Genomic DNA, 18,459 nt, shown 5'->3' on the forward strand with positions numbered 1-18,459 from the left:
GAATAAACTATAATTGAAAATTTTCGTCACAAACACCTATGTAGATGCAAATGACAAAATTCATGACGGTTTTTAATGTGACCGTAAATTTTGCATCAATTTTCCAACAATGATTTGTTAAAAAATTCTGTCAAAAACATCTTATATAGATGCAAATGACGGAATTTGTGACCATTTGAAACCAGACGGTCATTCCTGCATTACATACACGAAGGCTAGAAAGAGCCTATCTATCTATCCTTCGTGATTACATAATTTTTTTAAAACTATGTGACGGTCTCAAGACGGTCTTATGACCGTGTCCTGACCGAAAATAAAAATGACGGTCATTCCGCATCTCTAAGTTGTATATTACGACAATATAACCCGTTTTTTATCATCAATTACTATATTAGAAATCTATGTTACCAAACATATTCACTTTCAATAATATTATTTTTATAACTTAAAATTGAACGTAAATATATAAATAAAAATAATCAACTGTCGAAACAATTATTAATTATAATTATCATCATTTACTTTTTTATCAGAAATTTATTAACAATAAATTACGTAATTATTATCATTTTTTTTTAGCTTTTATAGCAACGTGATACGAACAATTTGCGATCAAAACTCATAAATCCTAGTATATATCATATATATGTATATTTAGAAGGCTGACAAGTTTTTTGAGTGTCGAGTGTCTCTTGTTTTAAAACGGTTTAGTAATCAGGGAGCCGTAAATTACACTAAAAAATTTTAGTATAAATTCTAACATTTGTCTGTTCATCAGGATAACATTAGTTGAAATTAATTTATCATAATGGTAAACATACACAACTATTTATATTTTTTAGTATATGTATAAAAATTATTTATTTCTTAACCTCAAAATAATATAATTTATTATTTTAGGATGTTTTTTTGATGATCAGAAGAAAAAAAACAACTATTTTTACTGATGCCAAGGATAATACAACGGTATTGGAACTTAAAAAAATGATTGAAGGTAAATTTTTTATTATTTAAGTGTTGATACCTGTTTTTTTTTTTTTTAAACATTGAACTATTATTGCAAAACAATTGAATAAATTAATCGCTATAAGTCAGACGATTATTAAGTTAATTTATAATTGAATCGTTTCATAAATAATTATTTATTTACCATAATATTTTTTGTTTATTATCATTAGGAATATTGAAAATACCTCCTTTACATCAACAACTTTTTAATAAAGAAAATATTGAAATGGTTGATGGAAAATCACTTTCTGATTATGGATTAACATCAGCAACAGCTAAAGCACAATGTCCAGCATTAGTTGGATTAGCATTACTTCAAGAAAATGGTACATTCGAAAAATTAGAAATAACTCCATACTCTCAACCACCTGATCTTCCTGATGTTATGAAATCACAAGAAGCAAATGGACAAGAGCAAGCATCTTGAAATTTTAAAAATAAAAAGTTAATCATCAGTGATCAATGTGTTATTTGTCATTGTCATTATGAGCAATGAGTCTACGACACCAATATTATTTTTTTCTTCATGTTAAAATTAACACACTTTTTAAAATAATAGATCAAGTTTTTATTTCAGTCTTATTTAAATTATAATAAAAGTTTTATTTTATTTTATTTAACTCAAATACAGTAATTAAACATTCAAAGTGTACATGAACTTTTTTTAATTTTCACATAACTGATTATTTTTAATTGTAAAAAAAAAGAATTGTGCTAGTAAAAGTGAATGTTAATTGCTACTATGATTTTTATAAAAAGTAAATGATGAATGATTTATTGAAACATAAGGAATGGACATTTAAGTTTTTGACTGTGCCATTATTGTTCTTTATGAAAATATTTTTTCAGTTAAATTATTATTATTATTATTATATTTTTCTTCTATTAAAATAGTCCGATAATGATTTCTGACTATATTGCTTGTAATAATATTCATTTTTCTTTCTTTAATAAATTAAATTTTTCATATTGAATTAACGATTTTGTTTAGTACTATAAATATTGAAAATAAAATTATTTAAAGAAGTTTTAATAATAGCCATAATTTTTTTAAGCAAAAATTTTTTACAATATTAGATACTTAATCATTTCGAAAAGAAAAATATAAGAAGAACTTGTTACAGTTAAATTGCTAGTAGTCTAGTTCAAAAAATGGTAATTGTGTACAAGTACGGCTTCACCTATTTTTGAGATCAAAAAATCAAAGAATTGATATCTCAAACTTATTTTTTTTTTAATTGGTCTATTTCACAGCGGGTTGATGAAAAAAAATGTTACGATGGTGAAAAATGTATTCTAATTTTTTATTTTTCATCATACCAAAATTTATTTTTTCGAATTTTTATCCTTAAAAACAGCTGAGCCGTACTTATGCATACCGTTACAAAAATATTTTGAGTTATAATTTCGTCACAAATAAATCCATATCATAAAAAATCGTAAAAGTTAAAATATTATTTTAATTATAACGAAAGAATATTGTGTGAGATAGAAAATTTTTAGTTTTGATTCTAGGAATAGTATTTCTAGGCACTATTATTACGGTTATAAATAAAAAATGAGTATTCAGAACACATCAAAGTCCTACCACTGATGCACCAGGACATCTCAATTTTGAACCAAGGTTATAATTTCCGAAACATTTACTCTTCGTCATTATAATTTAAATTATTTCATATTGACATAAATTAAATTACTATCGCAATTCATTGTAAAGTATTTCTACTGAAAATTTTACTCAACGGAAAAAAATACTTGGATAATAATATTCACTTATAAATGAGTTTAGAATAACCAAATTTGTATACAAGTAACACAAATAAATTAAGGTTAATTTATAAAAAAATAAATGTAAGACTTTTTTAGTCAAAAATTTTTTATCTTCATTTATACTTGTAATTATTATAGGATCATGAAATCAAAATAAATCTATTAATTTATTTGACGTAGATAAGTGTACAAAAATAGGTGCGGGATATGATAAGCTATAAGCGAGCATCACGATAACGTGCCACAGGGTAGGCTATTCCGAACACAGGTCTTTTCTGTATCTTTGGACACTACGTAATTTATTTTTAAAAGTATAAGTTGTAATTTTTGTCTGATGAAATTTTTTTTAACTGCCCACTATAAAAAATAGACGATTTTCACGAAATTCGGGAAGTTATTGTCCTCATCTCGATTTTCAAAAATCGAGTTTTTATTAGATGTTGACGTTTTGAGGTCCCGGGAAGCTATTCTGACATTTCCAGAGAGATGTGTGTGTAAACTTTCTATAACATTTTAATAAATGAACGGATTCAGATGATTCTTGCGACAATCGACAAGGCTCGTCGGCCATTAATTTTCGTGCGGATTTCAGATCATACAATTGAGTAGACTAAGAAACTTAAAAACTATGAAAAAAAAAAAAAATTTTTTTTTTTAAGTTTGTAGAAACGACTTGATGAATCGATTCCAAAATCTAATCAGCTTTAGAATTCAAGAATACATGTCGATTGCCGTAAGTACCGTTTCAATTAGTTAATTTGTTCGCAAGATATTGTTGGAGCAAGAAATCGTGAAATACGCTTCTTTTTCAAATATCTTCATAATGACTCAGCCGATAAATTCTACAATTACATTGATTTCAGGACTAAAAATCAACGCGCTAATTGCCGTAAGAATCATCTCAATTGGTTCGTCCGTTCGAGAGATATCCTAGGAGAAAGAAATGTTAAAAAATGTTTTTATGAATATCTCTGAAACGAGTCTATCAATCAGTCAAAATTGAATCATCTCCAGAGCATATTAAAACACGTTGAATACTGCTAGAACCATTTTAGTCGATTAATTCGCTCGATTTGTGTTAGGAAATTTTGTCCACAAAACGCTAAAAAAATGATCGATTTCTGATTTTTTCTTGTATATTTCATATTTTCGACGTTATGATCTAAATCAAAACTTCTTTTACTCTTCATTTTAGTTACTTAGATTTATTTCTACCCGAATCGATGCGTTTCATTAACAATAGTTGAAAACAAAAGTTTAAGAGTTACTTGTTTTTCTGAATTATTTTTTTATTTGTCGCAGCGTAAGGCAAGGCATAACTTTTTTCGAGCTCAAAAAACCCGATGCATTAATGAATCGGGTATTTTTGAGCTCTTCGAGCACAAAAGTGTATTCACAATCATGTTTTCGATTCGAAAACAGCGAAAAGTTTTGGCGCTGGCCCGCAAGATCAACTATTTTCCAGATTTTTTTTTTTGCATAAATCAATTATTTAGACTATAAAATTTATTAAATTTTTTTGTCTGACTGATAGATTTTTTTTGTACAGTATTTTTGGCTCTAAAAAAAAGCCCTAACGAACCAATAATTTATAAATATACAATAAATTATGTACAAGAGTAATGACATAAATCAAGTTTCAATTGAAGGATTCATCTTCCGAATAATTGAATTTTATAAAAATAAATTTTAGTTATAGTAAGTAATTATATACTTTATTTCAAATGTAAACTGTATTTATTATACTTTGGAATTATTTTTTGTTGCATACATTTCATCGAAAAAATCATTATATATATATTTTTTTCCTGCTACAAAATGACCTCCTTTATGGATGACAACTTTTTTATTTGTGAATAAATCTGATAAAGATTTAGCCATTTCTGTAAACATAAATCATAATTAAATAATAGAAACACATTATATTTATATATTTATTGAAGTAAACTACCTGTAGGTATGATTCTATCTGTTTCACCACAAATATGTAACGTTGGCAAATTAAAGTTTTCATCATAAAACACAGCATGTGGTTCGCACAAAGACTTAAATCCTGATATCATAATTGCAAAATTAAATTTTATTAATGGATCCGCAACTGAAAATAAGAAAAAAATATTTACATGTATGTATATTTATAAAAAAATATAATAAACTTACGTTTTTTTTGTTGCATGGAACACAAAATAGATACAAATGATGCGCCCTGTGAAAATCCAAGTATTCCATCAAATGGACCTTGATCTTTGAATATATTCTCAATAACTTTAACACTATCGTTAAAACCAACAGACAAATTACTTGGTTCAGTTGCTATAAATGTATGATCTGCTGTATTAAACCACCAACCTCTTGCTTAAAAAATAACCATCAAATTAAATTGAAATTTAGTTATAAATAAATATAAATTTTTAATTAATTTATACTATCTCTGGTGGTCTCTTCTTCATTACTATCAGTTGAGAGTGGTGGAACTTGGTGTGGCGCTTCAGCAAATACAAAATCTATTTTTTGTTTAAAGCTTTGTTTAAGTGACCCTAATTTGCTTTTAAAAATAACGCCCGATTGTCGATAGCCATGAATTGCTAAAATCTATATAGAAAAATATTTTAATAATAATGATAATAATAATAATAAACAATTAAATAATTCAATCAGTATTAACCGAATTTCCGGATTTTAGATTTCCAATTACGTTTTAAATATTTATGAGTCGACCAATGAAAATGTTCTGAGAAAGTTCGTCTTATGCATTTCATCAGAAACTTTAAAAATCGCTGTAATGATAATCAATTAATAAATCAAAAGAAATCTAAAATTCGAGAATTTGATAAGTACAGCCCAGCTTCAATTATCTGTTAACACGAAAATTGACCTGATGCCAAAATACCCGACGTCGAAATACCCGACGACAAAATACCCGCATTTTTTTATGTGTAGGTATATCTTTTTAATTGCGCACACACAAAATTCATGAAAAAAGGGCGCTATTTTCCATACTATTTTGTGGTGTTCCAATCGATTTCAAAATCGAATCAGGTCTAGAACAATAAAACGCGTCGATTGTCACCTTAACCGTCTCAATTGGTCAATTCGTTTGAGAGATATCGTTGGAGAAAAAATGGTAAAAAGCGTTTTTTTTTTTTTTTTTTTTCGAAATCAACGACATCCAATAGTATTTTCGAGCTCGATGAGCTCGGAAACGTATTCACAATAATGTTTTCAAGCTCAAGGAGCTCGAAAATAGCGGGAAGTTTTAGGGCTGGCCAGCAAAGTCAACCAATAGACCGATTTTTTCAATTGCACACACACAAAATTCGTAATTACTAATAATAATTGTTGTTAGTATTTTATTTTTTCGTGAAAAAAAGAAAAAAATGTATAATTAAAAAAATTTATTATTTGCGTTTCTCTTCATTTGGAGTAATTGTCGAGGGAATGAAATGTCCGGGATGAATTATCTTGCGGGTATTTTGTCGCGGGTATTATGTCGTCGGGTCAAATGTTACGCAGCCCAATTATCTCATTCAATTCAGATAAATTTTTTTTTTTTTTTTTTTAGTAAAAATAAATATTTACCCGTAATTTATTATTTTGCTCAACCATTTTATAATTTTCCTAATAAATAAATTATGAAAATTTTCTATTAAGTACTATGATGGAGTACAGTTGTCATTGAATATAGTTGTCACTGAGTTTAGATGTCGTCTGTTTTTTTTTGTTTTATTTTTCATTAGAAAAATATGAAAGAGGTACAATAAGCCAGCTCCCTTAACTTGGCACCTCAAAATTAATTTTTTAAATTTTGTTATAAACAAATGAATTGTCAATCCGGCAGTATGACAACTTTACTCAGGATTTCTTTACTCGAGAGCCGTCTGTACTCAAAAGCAGTTCTTGAACCACCAGTTTTGTTTTAAAACTGTACTCAATTCTCTCTTTATTCAAGGACGACTTTACTCAATGACAACTGTACTCAATGGCTCAGCCAATAAGAGAGCAGGCGTCGGTAAGAAAGAAGTATGTAGGTCGGTCATTATCATATGGCGCTGAGTGAAGATTCTAAAATTATCTCAGTATTTAATTAAGATAATGAGATATAATTCAAATATTATATAAAAAATAATTTATTAACAACTTTTATACAATAAAAATACTAAATGTATGGATGTTTTAATAGTTCTATAATTATTATAAGTTTATAATTATAAATTGAGGTATATTTATGTCTTTAATTGAAAAAATTTGTTTAAAAAACATAAAATTTCTATACATTAATTTTGAAATTTACAGGTAAGTTGTTTTAACAGCTAATTTAATAAATAAAAATAAAACTGCAAGGAATTAATGGTTGTTAAAATTTATTATTAAATAAAAATAAATATCAAATGGAATACAAAATAACACATAATAGAGAGATTCTTAAGGATCCTGCAAAATGAGGTTTAAATGTTCAATATTGCCAATATTTGGTAGCTGTTCACCTGCAAAAAAAGAAAAAAAAAGTAATAATTTCTATTAAAAATCTGGAAAGGTTCAAATATCTATAATTTTCAAACTGTCTACACGGAAAGAAAATTATGGGAATCATTCCCATAATAGTATGGGAACGATTCCCATAAGGATATAGGAGCCACTTCTATAATATTATGGGAATCGTTCTCATAGTATTATGGAAACCATTGCTATAGTTAATGGGAATGGATCCTATAATTATCCTGTAAGGAACTGCTCCCATAATTTATGGTTTTTCTATAATAAACTTAAATTCAACACACCTATATATTATTGACAATAGAACAGCTAGTTAGCAAAATATTTTTCAACTTCCCGCTAAGAAAATTGAAAATTTTTGAAAAAAGAAAGGTTTCAGTTCGATTTTCGAGTTTTGAATAAGTCTCGACGTCCTAAAAAGCTATTTTAACTAATTTTACTAACAATGTCTGAGCATATGTTATCGTATGTAAATATTTTATTATTTTTTAATATGACATTAATTCCCACAATCTATTTTTAAAAACGCAGCTTGAACGGTACAGTACGTTTCGAGCTATCTTGAAAATAAAATTTTTATAATATTTCTTCTTTTTTTCGATAACTTTTAATTTATTCTATAAATTGATCCAAAAATCTAATCAGCTCTGAAACTCTATAAACCGCGTCAAATGTAGCCTTAGCGATTGAAATCGGGTTATTTTTTCAAAAGAAACTTGTCGGAAAAATTTGAATGAAGTGTGTGCGTGTGTTTTTTTTTAATGCAATCAAAATCGTTTCACTGATTAATTCTAAAATTTTTTTAGTGTAAGAGGTTGGAAAACTGCCCCAGCTGCCTCTTTAAACACTATAATCAATTGATTTGTTCGAAAGATATTGGCAATAAAAAACATCTACCGTGATTCAAAACTACTGGAATTTCATTTTTTTTAAATCTACGCAATGATTTCAAACTATTATAATCGCATTGAAATTTTATTGTGAGTAAAAAAAAAAAAATTAAAACATTAATTTAGAAAAAAAAAACAATGTAGTTGTAATAGAAAAGAATAGCTTTTCGAATGTTAGAAAATTTACCATATTTTCAGCGGGAAATTGATATAAGTACAAGAAGAAAAGTACCCCTCTAAATTATAGCTCCTCAAACTTTAATTTAGTCATGAATTATATATAAATCATTTGTTTTTATTTTTCTATAGCACAATTATAAAATATTATTAGAGATATAGAGATCCAGTGGGGACGGTTAGATGCCGGAATTGATATCAATCGTCAACGTCGATCAGTTCAGCGTCATCATGACATCCGCATTCAGCATCTTCAAGCATCTTTAAGATCTGGAAGGTAAAACAACTCAGCCAATTAATGAGCGATTAATGAAATAAAATTAATATTAACTAAAAATGATAATATACTCTATTCTACGTTACAAGAATTCCTACACGCTGCAGTGAATCGGGATCTTCATGATTCAATATTTTTAATTTTAAATGATAATCAACGTGAGTCAAAAACTTCCGTGTAGACAGTTTGAAAATTATAGATATTTGAACCTTTCCAGATTTTTAATAGAAATTATTACTTTTTTTTTCTTTTTTTGCAGGTGAACAGCTACCAAATATTGGCAATATTGAACATTTAAACCTCATTTTGCAGGATCCTTAAGAATCTCTCTATTATGTGTTATTTTGTATTCCATTTGATATTTATTTTTATTTAATAATAAATTTTAACAACCATTAATTCCTTGCAGTTTTATTTTTATTTATTAAATTAGCTGTTAAAACAACTTACCTGTAAATTTCAAAATTAATGTATAGAAATTTTATGTTTTTTAAACAAATTTTTTCAATTAAAGACATAAATATACCTCAATTTATAATTATAAACTTATAATAATTATAGAACTATTAAAACATCCATACATTTAGTATTTTTATTGTATAAAAGTTGTTAATAAATTATTTTTTATATAATATTTGAATTATATCTCATTATCTTAATTAAATACTGAGATAATTTTAGAATCTTCACTCAGCGCCATATGATAATGACCGACCTACATACTTCTTTCTTACCGACGCCTGCTCTCTTATTGGCTGAGCCATTGAGTACAGTTGTCATTGAGTAAAGTCGTCCTTGAATAAAGAGAGAATTGCCCCTGATAGCCAAGTTGGCGAGAAACTGACGAGAAACTTGCAGCCGCAACTGGAACCAAGTTGATCGCCAACAGTTGGTACCTCCAATAGTTGATGGACATTTTCTGAGAAAGTTGGTGGCAAAAGTTGTAAATCCAAAAAGTTGACGATCACTTTCTGAGAAAGTTGGTGGCAAAAGTTGCTTGCAAAAGTTGGTGATCATAAGTTGACGGTAAGTTTACTTTCAATTTCCTCAGAAACTTGCATTCCAGTTGCGGCTCCATACTGCCGCCAACTTTCTGAGAAAGTTGGCGGTAACTTGTAGCCAAAAGTTGCAAAAGCTGAAGTTGTCGATAACTTGTCGTCAAGTTGGTCGGAAACTAATGAATGACCAACTTTTTCTCGATCAACTCGTGTTATCAGGGTGAGTACAGTTTTAAAACAAAACTGGTGGTTCAAGAACTGCTTTTGAGTACAGATGGCTCTCGAGTAAAGAAATCCTGAGTAAAGTTGTCATACCGCCAATTTTGCTTTTAAATTTTCTTGCATTTGTAGCGTTGGCTGCATTTTCGTTCGGATCTCTCTTATGCACCCCTCTACCCAACGACTAAGTCACCGTCAGTTTTAGCGCCACTATTTAAAACCTAGTCTATTTTCACGCCGATACTTACCTGCTCTGATACTGTACATGTATTTTTTATTTTATTGTGTTAATTATTTTTTTTTCATTGAGATGTATGTTTGAGAATTATTTTATGATGGAAAAATTTTGAAATAGAAAAATTTTGCATTGAAATGTACAGCTATAGAAAAGTTTTTTGATGTAAATAATCAAACATACATTTTTATTATCCTATAGTAAATTTACATATACTTATTTTACATAGAGATGTCGCATTTGGAAATATTTTATAAATGAAATATTTTTGTAACTATTTGTACAAGTTAGAATTATTTTACTTGGATATAATTTATCAGGGAAAACTATTACAACATAAATTTATTTTGTGTAATTATAAGTGCATAGAAATATATTAATTAGAGAAATTCATAAACAGAGTTTGCTACATAGAAAAGTTCGTTGGTACGCTTGTAACCAGGTACGGTATGAATACATGGCGCTGATTGTACATTGAACAGCTAGGTCCACATCCAGTAAAGTAAAAAACGAAAACACACCCGAGGTAAAATCTCTTGTTGGGACAATTTTTAGTGTAGTGTCGTCATAAATATGATTTCATTTCAAAATCAAAAAGATAAGCTGTAAATTTTTTCTCCATACTAGTACTAGTAGTGATGACTGGTGGTGACTACTGAAATGGAGTGAGATGGTTATGATTGAAAATCACGAGGATTTAACATCGAATACGGTAAATATTTTGTAGATTTATTTTCATAAACGTAGAGTCGAATAAAATAATTTTAAGACAAATATCATATAAATTAATTTCACGAAAATAAGGTTATGTACGAAGAAATATAAATTGTAACATTGCCATTTATAAATATATATTTTTTATTTATAAATAGTAACTGCGCAAATCTTAAGAATTACATCATTATAAAATTTCAATTTTAATTTTAATTTGAAATTAACATATGACATATCATGTAAGTATTCTGTGTAATAATAATACAAATTTTTTCAGTATTATAATGGATATTATAACGTGCACTGGAATAAATGATAGTAATAATTCATCATCGTCAGATAGTAATGAACCGTCTGATAAGCAGGTGTTAAATCTTGCTTTGTACATGTTTTTAAAAATATATATGAACATATAGATATTATTGAAATATTTATACATATATATTTAGAATTTGATTATTTAAAAATTAAATTTTCTATGCACGTCTATGTGCAATTTGTTCACGTATATTTACCGAATAATCACTATTTATTTACTGTAAAATAAGTAGTATTAGATAATTTATAGTCATGTATATATCTAAGATATAAACATACTTCTTTTATGCTTGATTTCTTTATGTCTATAGTTTATTTATTTTTATTTTTATTCATAAGCTTTATTCACACTACTTCAGTATTTATATATGTATATGTATAGTAAATGTTGTATTTCATATATGTAATATATGTACACTGCTTATTTATTTTTTTTTTTTTTTGGTTTCAGTTGATCCTGCATGCTGTCTGCACGGTATCAGTACCCTGCCTGAATTGCAACGCACTGTATCTTGGCGATAATTAGTTCATCTTTAGCAATAAATAAATAATTTATAATTATATACATATATATAAATATAAACGTATACAAATGGCTGCCTACATCAATCGAACGGTATCGATGATTGGAGGAGACAGCCAACTTCGTACTAATGATATCAGAATTGATAATTCTCCTCTTCAGATTTTTGTGAAAGCTAAGAAAAAAATAAATGATATATTTGGTGAAATAGAAGTTTATGTTAAGGAAACAGTTGACTTTATGCAAAGTAAGTTTATTATTTATTTTGACAAATTAATTTATAATTAATGGCGCGTTCACAACTCTTCCGCAGTATGTTTATTTAAAAAATCATCTTGCAAATAAAATACCTGCCGTATTTAAAAACTTTTTCATAAAAAAAGTTTACCAGAATAAATTAGCTACCAAGAATAAATAATATCATTCAAAAGGTCCAACTTTGATTGTAGTTCAAAGTAGTTGATAAACTCTTAACTATTGATGATGGAGATTTTAAATAGTAGTTTAAAATTTTTTATTGAAAGAGTTTTAAATTTAATAGATATTTCATTAGAGAAGGGATTTTTTAGATTTAAATAAATACGTTGAAGTAGATTTTGACTAAATAGAGTTTTACTTTTGGTAGGATTGCTTATGACAGAGTTGTAAATACGTCACTTTAAAATTTTGACTAACAATTATTATAAATTAAATTTGTTTTATGGATCACTTAAATAATTTTCAGCACTTCAAAATGATCGTAATGTCATTAGTACAGAAGAAGTTGGAAATATTAAAAGTTATATTAACAGAGTACATGGAATACGTGATGTTCTTAAGCGAGATCACATGAAAGTAGCATTTTTTGGAAGGTAAAAATGTTTTAAATATTCATATACTTTTAAAAGGTATTATCGAACTGTAAAAATTTAGTAATATTATTATTATTTTATATTTTTTAGAACAAGTAATGGAAAAAGTACTGTGATCAATGCCATGTTACGTGACAAAATTCTACCAAGTGGTATTGGACACACGACAAATTGTTTTTTACAAGTTGAGGGTTCTGAAAATGGTGAATCATATTTAATGACTGATGGTTCTAACGAAAAACAATCAGTTCAGTCAGTTGGTCAACTTGGTCATGCATTGTGTAAAGAAAAATTGTGTCAAAGCAATTTAGTACGAATATTTTGGCCAAAAGAAAAATGCTTTCTTTTACGAGATGACGTTGTTTTTGTTGATAGCCCTGGAGTTGATGTAACAGGTGAACTTGATGGATGGATCGACAAACATTGTTTAGATGCTGACGTTTTTGTTTTAGTTGCTAATGCCGAGTCGACATTAATGGTTACTGTGAGTATTTATTTTAATTATTAATTAATATAATAATTTTTTGAGGTGTCACACCTTAATATAAATTAATTATTTATATTGATAGGAAAAAAATTTTTTCCATAAAGTATCAACGAGATTATCAAAACCGAATATATTTATATTAAATAATCGTTGGGATGCATCTGTATCTGAGCCAGAATTTTTGGATGCAGTAAGTATTGATTTTAAATTTAAGAAAATATTTAAACTTTGAAATTAAAGTAGAAAATGATAATTATTAAGAAATGTAAAAGAGCCTGAGTGATAAAAAAATTACAAAAAGTAAATAGTAATACTAAAGATGTAGTAAAGATTGCTTTGTTTCTATATTGTCTTAGCTGGTCGATGAACAGAAAGAAGTAAGTTCTGATAAAGAAATAAAGTTATTTATTGGAAGCACAGCAATTAAAAAAACACTGTTCCGATGAAGCATGATATATTTTAATAAATTATTTTGTTTACTGCTTTATAAATTTAATATACTAAAATATATTTTTAGCTGTTAGCTTAAAAAATATACTTTACATGATATAACGATAAATTTTTTTACAATTAATTAATCATCTGAAAAAAATTTGTTCTAAAAATGTTACAAAAAGGTTCTTAACCCTGAACTTCCGAATTTGTGACTATTCTGTACTTTGAGTTGACCACTTTTAGAACTTTTAAAACATCGAAGGGTAAGAGAATTTTCAACTGACTAATTTTTCAGAATTTTTAAAGCAACAAAAATTCGGCTTTTTATTTTGCTTGTGTGAAGAAACTTTTTTTGATTTTTATATGAACTTTTCAAAAACGAGGTCTGGAGATTGAAAATTTTTCTATTCTTGAATTTTTTCTCAAATTAAAAAAATGACCAACTCAAAGTTCAAAATTGTCTTAAATTTCGAAGTTCACTATTATGAACTTTTTAGATTATTTTCGGAACTAATTTTCTTTACATGGATAATTAATAATTAATTTTTGAATTTTAGGTAAGAGCGCAACATCAAAATATAGCTGTTGACTTTCTGGCACGTGAATTGAAAGTTTATTCACCAAAAGATGCTGAGGATCGTATTTTTTTCATTTCTGCTAAAGAAACTCTTCAAGCGCGTTTACAAGAACAACGCGGACAACCTGCTCACAGTATGTATTTTAATCTTATATTATTATTATAAATTTTTTATTGATAAAATAAAACTTTTATTTATAGACGGTGCTTTAGCGGATGGTTTCCAAAATCGTTACTTTGAGTTTCAAGATTTTGAAAGAAAATTTGAAGAGTGTATATCTAAATCTGCTGTAAAAACTAAATTCGAACAACATTCACAAAGAGGCAAACATATTGCTACGTAAGATTTATTAATTATTCAATAAATTAGTTAATGGATGTGTAGAATGATAATAAGTTCACATTTTATTTTTATTTACAGAGAAATCCGCCAAACATTAGATGAAGTATTGAATCGTGCTCAAAAGATGCGTATTGAACAATTAGCAATTCAAAAAGAAGTTAACGATAAACTTAATTATACTGAAGACCAATTGGGATTAGTTACTAAAGAAATGAAAGATAAAATTCATCGAGTAGTTGAAGATGTTGAGCAACGTGTGTCAAAAGCTTTAAATGCTGAAATACGGCGGCTTTCATCTCTTGTTAATGATTTTAATGTACGTTTTCATGCAGAACCACTAGTTTTAAATGTTTATAAACGTGAATTACATTCATATGTTGAAAGTGGATTAGGTAAGATAATATTTTTAATGACAGATATAAATAAATAAGTGATTTATATTTTAAATTCATAATTAAAAAAAAAAAAAATGATTTTCATAGGCTCTAATTTAAGGGCACAATTGAGCTCGGTATTAGCATCAAATATGGATTCATCACAGCGAGAAATGACCAATCGAATGTCCAGTTTATTACCTGATAGTAAACGACAACTATGCTTAAATATTTTGCCTAGAAGAGAACCTTTTGAAATATTATATCGTCTTAATTGCGAAAATCTTTGTGCTGACTTTCATGAAGATTTAGAGTTCAGATTTTCATGGGGTATTACGGCATTGATTAATAGATTTTCTGGAAAACAAGGAAATAGATTAGCGATCGCAAATTATCCTCAAGAAGTTAGTCTAAGTTTCATTATTCTTATTTTTTTAAATTGTAGTCTATTTATATGATTATTTATTCATTAATAGATTCCACCATCAATAACATCACCAACTGATAGTATAGATTCAATAAAATATGTAACAAATCCAATAAATTTATCGCCACGTAACGACGATTGGTCATTAGCATCACGAATTGCATTCGCTTCTATTACATCACAAGGAACCATGGGTGGATTGATAATTGCTGGATTTGTAAGTGTTTAATTAAATAAAAATAAAATCTTTATCGGTTGACCCTGCGGGCCAGCCCCGAAACTTCACACTGTTTTCGAGCTCCTTAAGCTCGAAAACATTGTCGTGAATACATTTTCAAACTCTTCGAATATTTCGAGCTCGAAAATAATTTTGTATGCCATTGTTTTCGAAAAAAAAAAAAAAAAAAAAAAAGTTTTTTACCATTTTTTTCTCCAACGAAATTTCTCGAACAAATTGACCGATTGAGACAGTTAAGGTGGCAATCGACCCGTTTTATTGAAATCTAGAGCTGATCAGATTTTGGAATTGATTTATCTAGTCGTTTTTGAGAAATTTCAAAATTATTTTTCACAGCTTGTAGGAATTAACAAGTCGCGCCGAATGCCATCTTGGAGATCAAAATCGGTTCATCCATTCAAAAGTTACAGAATATTTACATACGTACGTACACACATACATACACTCGGACATCATCTTGAAATTAGTCAGAATAACTCCCTAGAGCGTCGAAACGTCAAGATCTGTTAGAAATTCGGTTTTCGAAAATCGGACCGAAACCAATAAATTCTTTTTTTTTTTTAAATTTCAATTTTCTTAGCGGGAAGTTGAAAAAAATTTATAGTTAATTTAATTAAAATTTCTTATTTAATAAATTTTAGATGTTAAAAACTGTCGGCTGGAGATTAATTGCTGTAACTGGAGCTATTTACGGATCTTTATACCTTTACGAACGACTTACATGGACGAACAAAGCTAAGGAACGTGAATTTAAACGTCAATATGTTGCTCATGCTACCAAAAAATTACGATTAATAGTCGACCTTACATCTGCTAATTGTAGTCATCAAGTTCAGCAGTAAAAAAGAATAAATATTTTATTTAATAATATAATTGTTAAAAAATAAGAAAGTTATTAATTTAAATTAAATGTTTTACAGAGAATTATCGAGTACTTTTGCTCGTTTATGTCACTTGGTGGATGAATCAAACACAGAAATGAATTCTGAATTACAAAAAATAACTGAAACTTTGAGGTCACTTGAAACAGCAGTCACTAGTGCTAAAGTTTTACGAAATAAAGCGAATTATCTCGCGAACGAACTAGAATTATTCGACGCAGCTTATATTAAATCGTTAAATTAAATTTATGAAACTAAACAATCAATTTTTTTTTGTTTAAGATTTTTTTTTTTAAATTCTATAGTTTAAGATTTTTAGATTCTTATATTGTTTATAGTGATTTTTAAGAAGGATATTATAATCATTACCGTGTATAATCAATTGTTACATTACATAAGTTTATGGAATGTTATTACGATAAATTCTAGTCGTAAAATTACCGACAATGGATTTAGATTATATTATTTATAATATTTAATATGTTTCATGAAATCTATACTCAAATTCTATAACTGTTCAAACGAAAATAATACTTTCCTATTTATTAAAAGTTAAAATTTTATGTTACCCTTCTATAATCAATCACTTTTTTTGACTTATCTATTTTTTTGTTCACGAAAATTGAAATTAAATTGGATTCAATCATTCATTTTATTTCCAAATAAAAAACCACAATTAAATAACGTGAAAAATGATTTCTTTTTTTTTTCTTTGAGTTCTGTTAATTAATTTTATTTATTTATAATATAGCAAAATTTTGTTTAAATTATAAGGAAGTAGATCGATATTCACGATAAAATACGTTTAATATCCTTAAAAAGAATGTATATTGTATTAAATAAATTAAAATATGAAGATTTAATAATTGATTTATTTTTTCATATTTATTTAGATTTAAAAAATTAAAAGTTTTTGAAATACTTGGAATATTCCTCAGAAGCATTCAAATATATAAATTTTTTTTCAAACAAAAATATTAAAAGTGTAGATTTTTTCATTACAGTGTTGTTTGTTTAAAATACATGATTTACTTTAAGACATTGCAAAAAAGATGAATCGTATCAATTAAATAGTTTATACAATTTTAAATAAATAAATTTTTTATTCAAAATAAACTCTTTTATATAAATTGAATATTATGATTAGCTTACATCGTCGTTTTATATATAACAATTTGAACAAAAATTAATTTTACTAAAAATGTATGGCCGGTTACTTATTTAAATTAAATGGAATTTAAAAAAAAATTGATTAAACTTTTTAACTTCCCGCTAAGAAAACTGAAAATTTTAGAAAATTCGAGAAGTTATTGGGATCGGTCCGATTTTCGAAAACCGAATTTCTATCAGATCTGGACGTTTTGAGGTTCTAGGAAGCTATTCTAACTAATTTCACGATGATGTCCGAGTATGTGCGTATGTACTAGGGTATCCGTTATTTACCAAACTGATTTTTTTTAGCGACGCCCCCTAAATTTTTTGTTTATGGCCTAAAAAAAATTATCAGACCCATATAAGCCCTTCATATTCATATTAGACCATACCCCAAAGACCATATACATTTCCCATTTAAATAACATGGGGTTTCGGCGCGTTTTACATTTATTTTTTTTTTCTCCTAAGCTAGTTAATCTAAAGATATCAGAGATACATATTTTTGTAGGAAATCGAACACTCGACAAAAAAGGTCTCCCATGGTTTTTCGATAAATTTATTGGTTTAAAAGTTATTCAAAGTTGAAGATAAACTTATAGTTAATTTTTTATTTTTTTACTTTGACCGCAAAATTATCATTATTTCTGTAAAAGTAAATTGTTTATTGCGAAAAATTTTCAATTTTAACTGTGTTATTGAAAAAATTACCGTCAAAAATTCAAATAACTGAAGAATAATATGAGTGACGTGTTCATTTAATTACAAAATTTTTCAATTTAACGGGAAAAATCCCTGTTTAGAAAATCTCATAGAATCCAATAGATCCTAATACATTTCTATAGAAATTTTATAAGAATGAATGAGCTTATGAGAAGTGCTATAGTTAAGTATAGGGCCTTATACATACAGCTATAAGAATCTATCGGATTTTTTAAGCAGGGATATGACAGATTAAATAAATTTTTTTACATATTGATCAACACTCGATTTTATTAAATATTCTTTGGTGGAATTTGGAAATTTTTATTTGAAAATTGTTATATACCTAAAAATAGTCATTGATACTGC

The 18,459-nt window shown here is 27.3% G+C and overlaps 3 protein-coding genes and 1 long non-coding RNA gene across 4 annotated transcripts; 3 read left to right on the forward strand and 1 right to left on the reverse strand.

Moving 5' to 3' along the window:
* The first annotated feature begins 429 nt into the window (after positions 1-429).
* LOC103574441 (elongin-B) lies at positions 430-1,660 on the forward strand. Its single transcript, XM_008553888.3, has 3 exons — positions 430-811; positions 901-994; positions 1,179-1,660. Exons 1-3 carry the CDS (start codon positions 809-811, stop codon positions 1,433-1,435), a joined length of 354 nt encoding a protein of 117 aa, XP_008552110.1. The 5' UTR covers positions 430-808; the 3' UTR covers positions 1,436-1,660.
* Positions 1,661-4,498: 2,838 nt separating this feature from the next.
* On the reverse strand, positions 4,499-6,722 carry LOC103574442 (esterase OVCA2). The gene is made up of 5 exons (XM_014445223.2): positions 6,358-6,722; positions 5,205-5,370; positions 4,939-5,133; positions 4,730-4,876; positions 4,499-4,661 (listed from the first exon to the last, which is right to left on the reverse strand). The coding sequence occupies exons 1-5, from the start codon at positions 6,382-6,384 to the stop codon at positions 4,519-4,521; spliced, it is 678 nt and encodes a 225-aa protein (XP_014300709.2). The 5' UTR covers positions 6,385-6,722; the 3' UTR covers positions 4,499-4,518.
* A 1,796-nt stretch (positions 6,723-8,518) lies between these two features.
* LOC128667465 (uncharacterized) lies at positions 8,519-9,007 on the forward strand. Its single transcript, XR_008403429.1, has 3 exons — positions 8,519-8,616; positions 8,706-8,774; positions 8,876-9,007. It is a non-coding gene; the product is annotated as an uncharacterized LOC128667465 (long non-coding RNA).
* A 1,364-nt stretch (positions 9,008-10,371) lies between these two features.
* LOC103574440 (transmembrane GTPase Marf) lies at positions 10,372-16,935 on the forward strand. The gene is made up of 12 exons (XM_014445226.2): positions 10,372-10,780; positions 11,552-11,870; positions 12,348-12,474; positions 12,565-12,958; positions 13,044-13,151; positions 13,954-14,107; positions 14,175-14,313; positions 14,395-14,708; positions 14,799-15,094; positions 15,167-15,334; positions 15,997-16,193; positions 16,276-16,935. Exons 2-12 carry the CDS (start codon positions 11,693-11,695, stop codon positions 16,478-16,480), a joined length of 2,280 nt encoding a protein of 759 aa, XP_014300712.1. The 5' UTR covers positions 10,372-10,780; positions 11,552-11,692; the 3' UTR covers positions 16,481-16,935.
* The last annotated feature ends 1,524 nt before the right edge of the window (positions 16,936-18,459 follow it).

This window comes from Microplitis demolitor, chromosome 3 (genome assembly GCF_026212275.2).
Source record: "Microplitis demolitor isolate Queensland-Clemson2020A chromosome 3, iyMicDemo2.1a, whole genome shotgun sequence".
Taxonomy (NCBI): domain Eukaryota; kingdom Metazoa; phylum Arthropoda; class Insecta; order Hymenoptera; family Braconidae; genus Microplitis; species Microplitis demolitor.

Bases quoted from the DNA above. Each gene is read 5' to 3' on its own strand.
- LOC103574441 (XM_008553888.3), top strand. The intron at 995-1,178 runs GTAAATTTTTTA...TATTATCATTAG, and splicing joins ACTTAAAAAAATGATTGAAG to GAATATTGAAAATACCTCCT.
- LOC103574442 (XM_014445223.2), bottom strand. From the start codon at position 6,384: ATGGTTGAGCAAAATAATAAATTACGG. The intron at 5,371-6,357 runs GTAAATATTTAT...TTTTCTATATAG, and splicing joins AGCAAAATAATAAATTACGG to ATTTTAGCAATTCATGGCTA. The intron at 5,134-5,204 runs GTATAAATTAAT...TTATTTTTTAAG, and splicing joins AGAAGAGACCACCAGAGATA to CAAGAGGTTGGTGGTTTAAT.
- LOC103574440 (XM_014445226.2), top strand. From the start codon at position 11,693: ATGGCTGCCTACATCAATCGAACGGTATCGATGATTGGAGGAGACAGC. The intron at 12,959-13,043 runs GTGAGTATTTAT...TTATATTGATAG, and splicing joins AGTCGACATTAATGGTTACT to GAAAAAAATTTTTTCCATAA. The intron at 15,335-15,996 runs GTAAGTGTTTAA...AATAAATTTTAG, and splicing joins GATTGATAATTGCTGGATTT to ATGTTAAAAACTGTCGGCTG.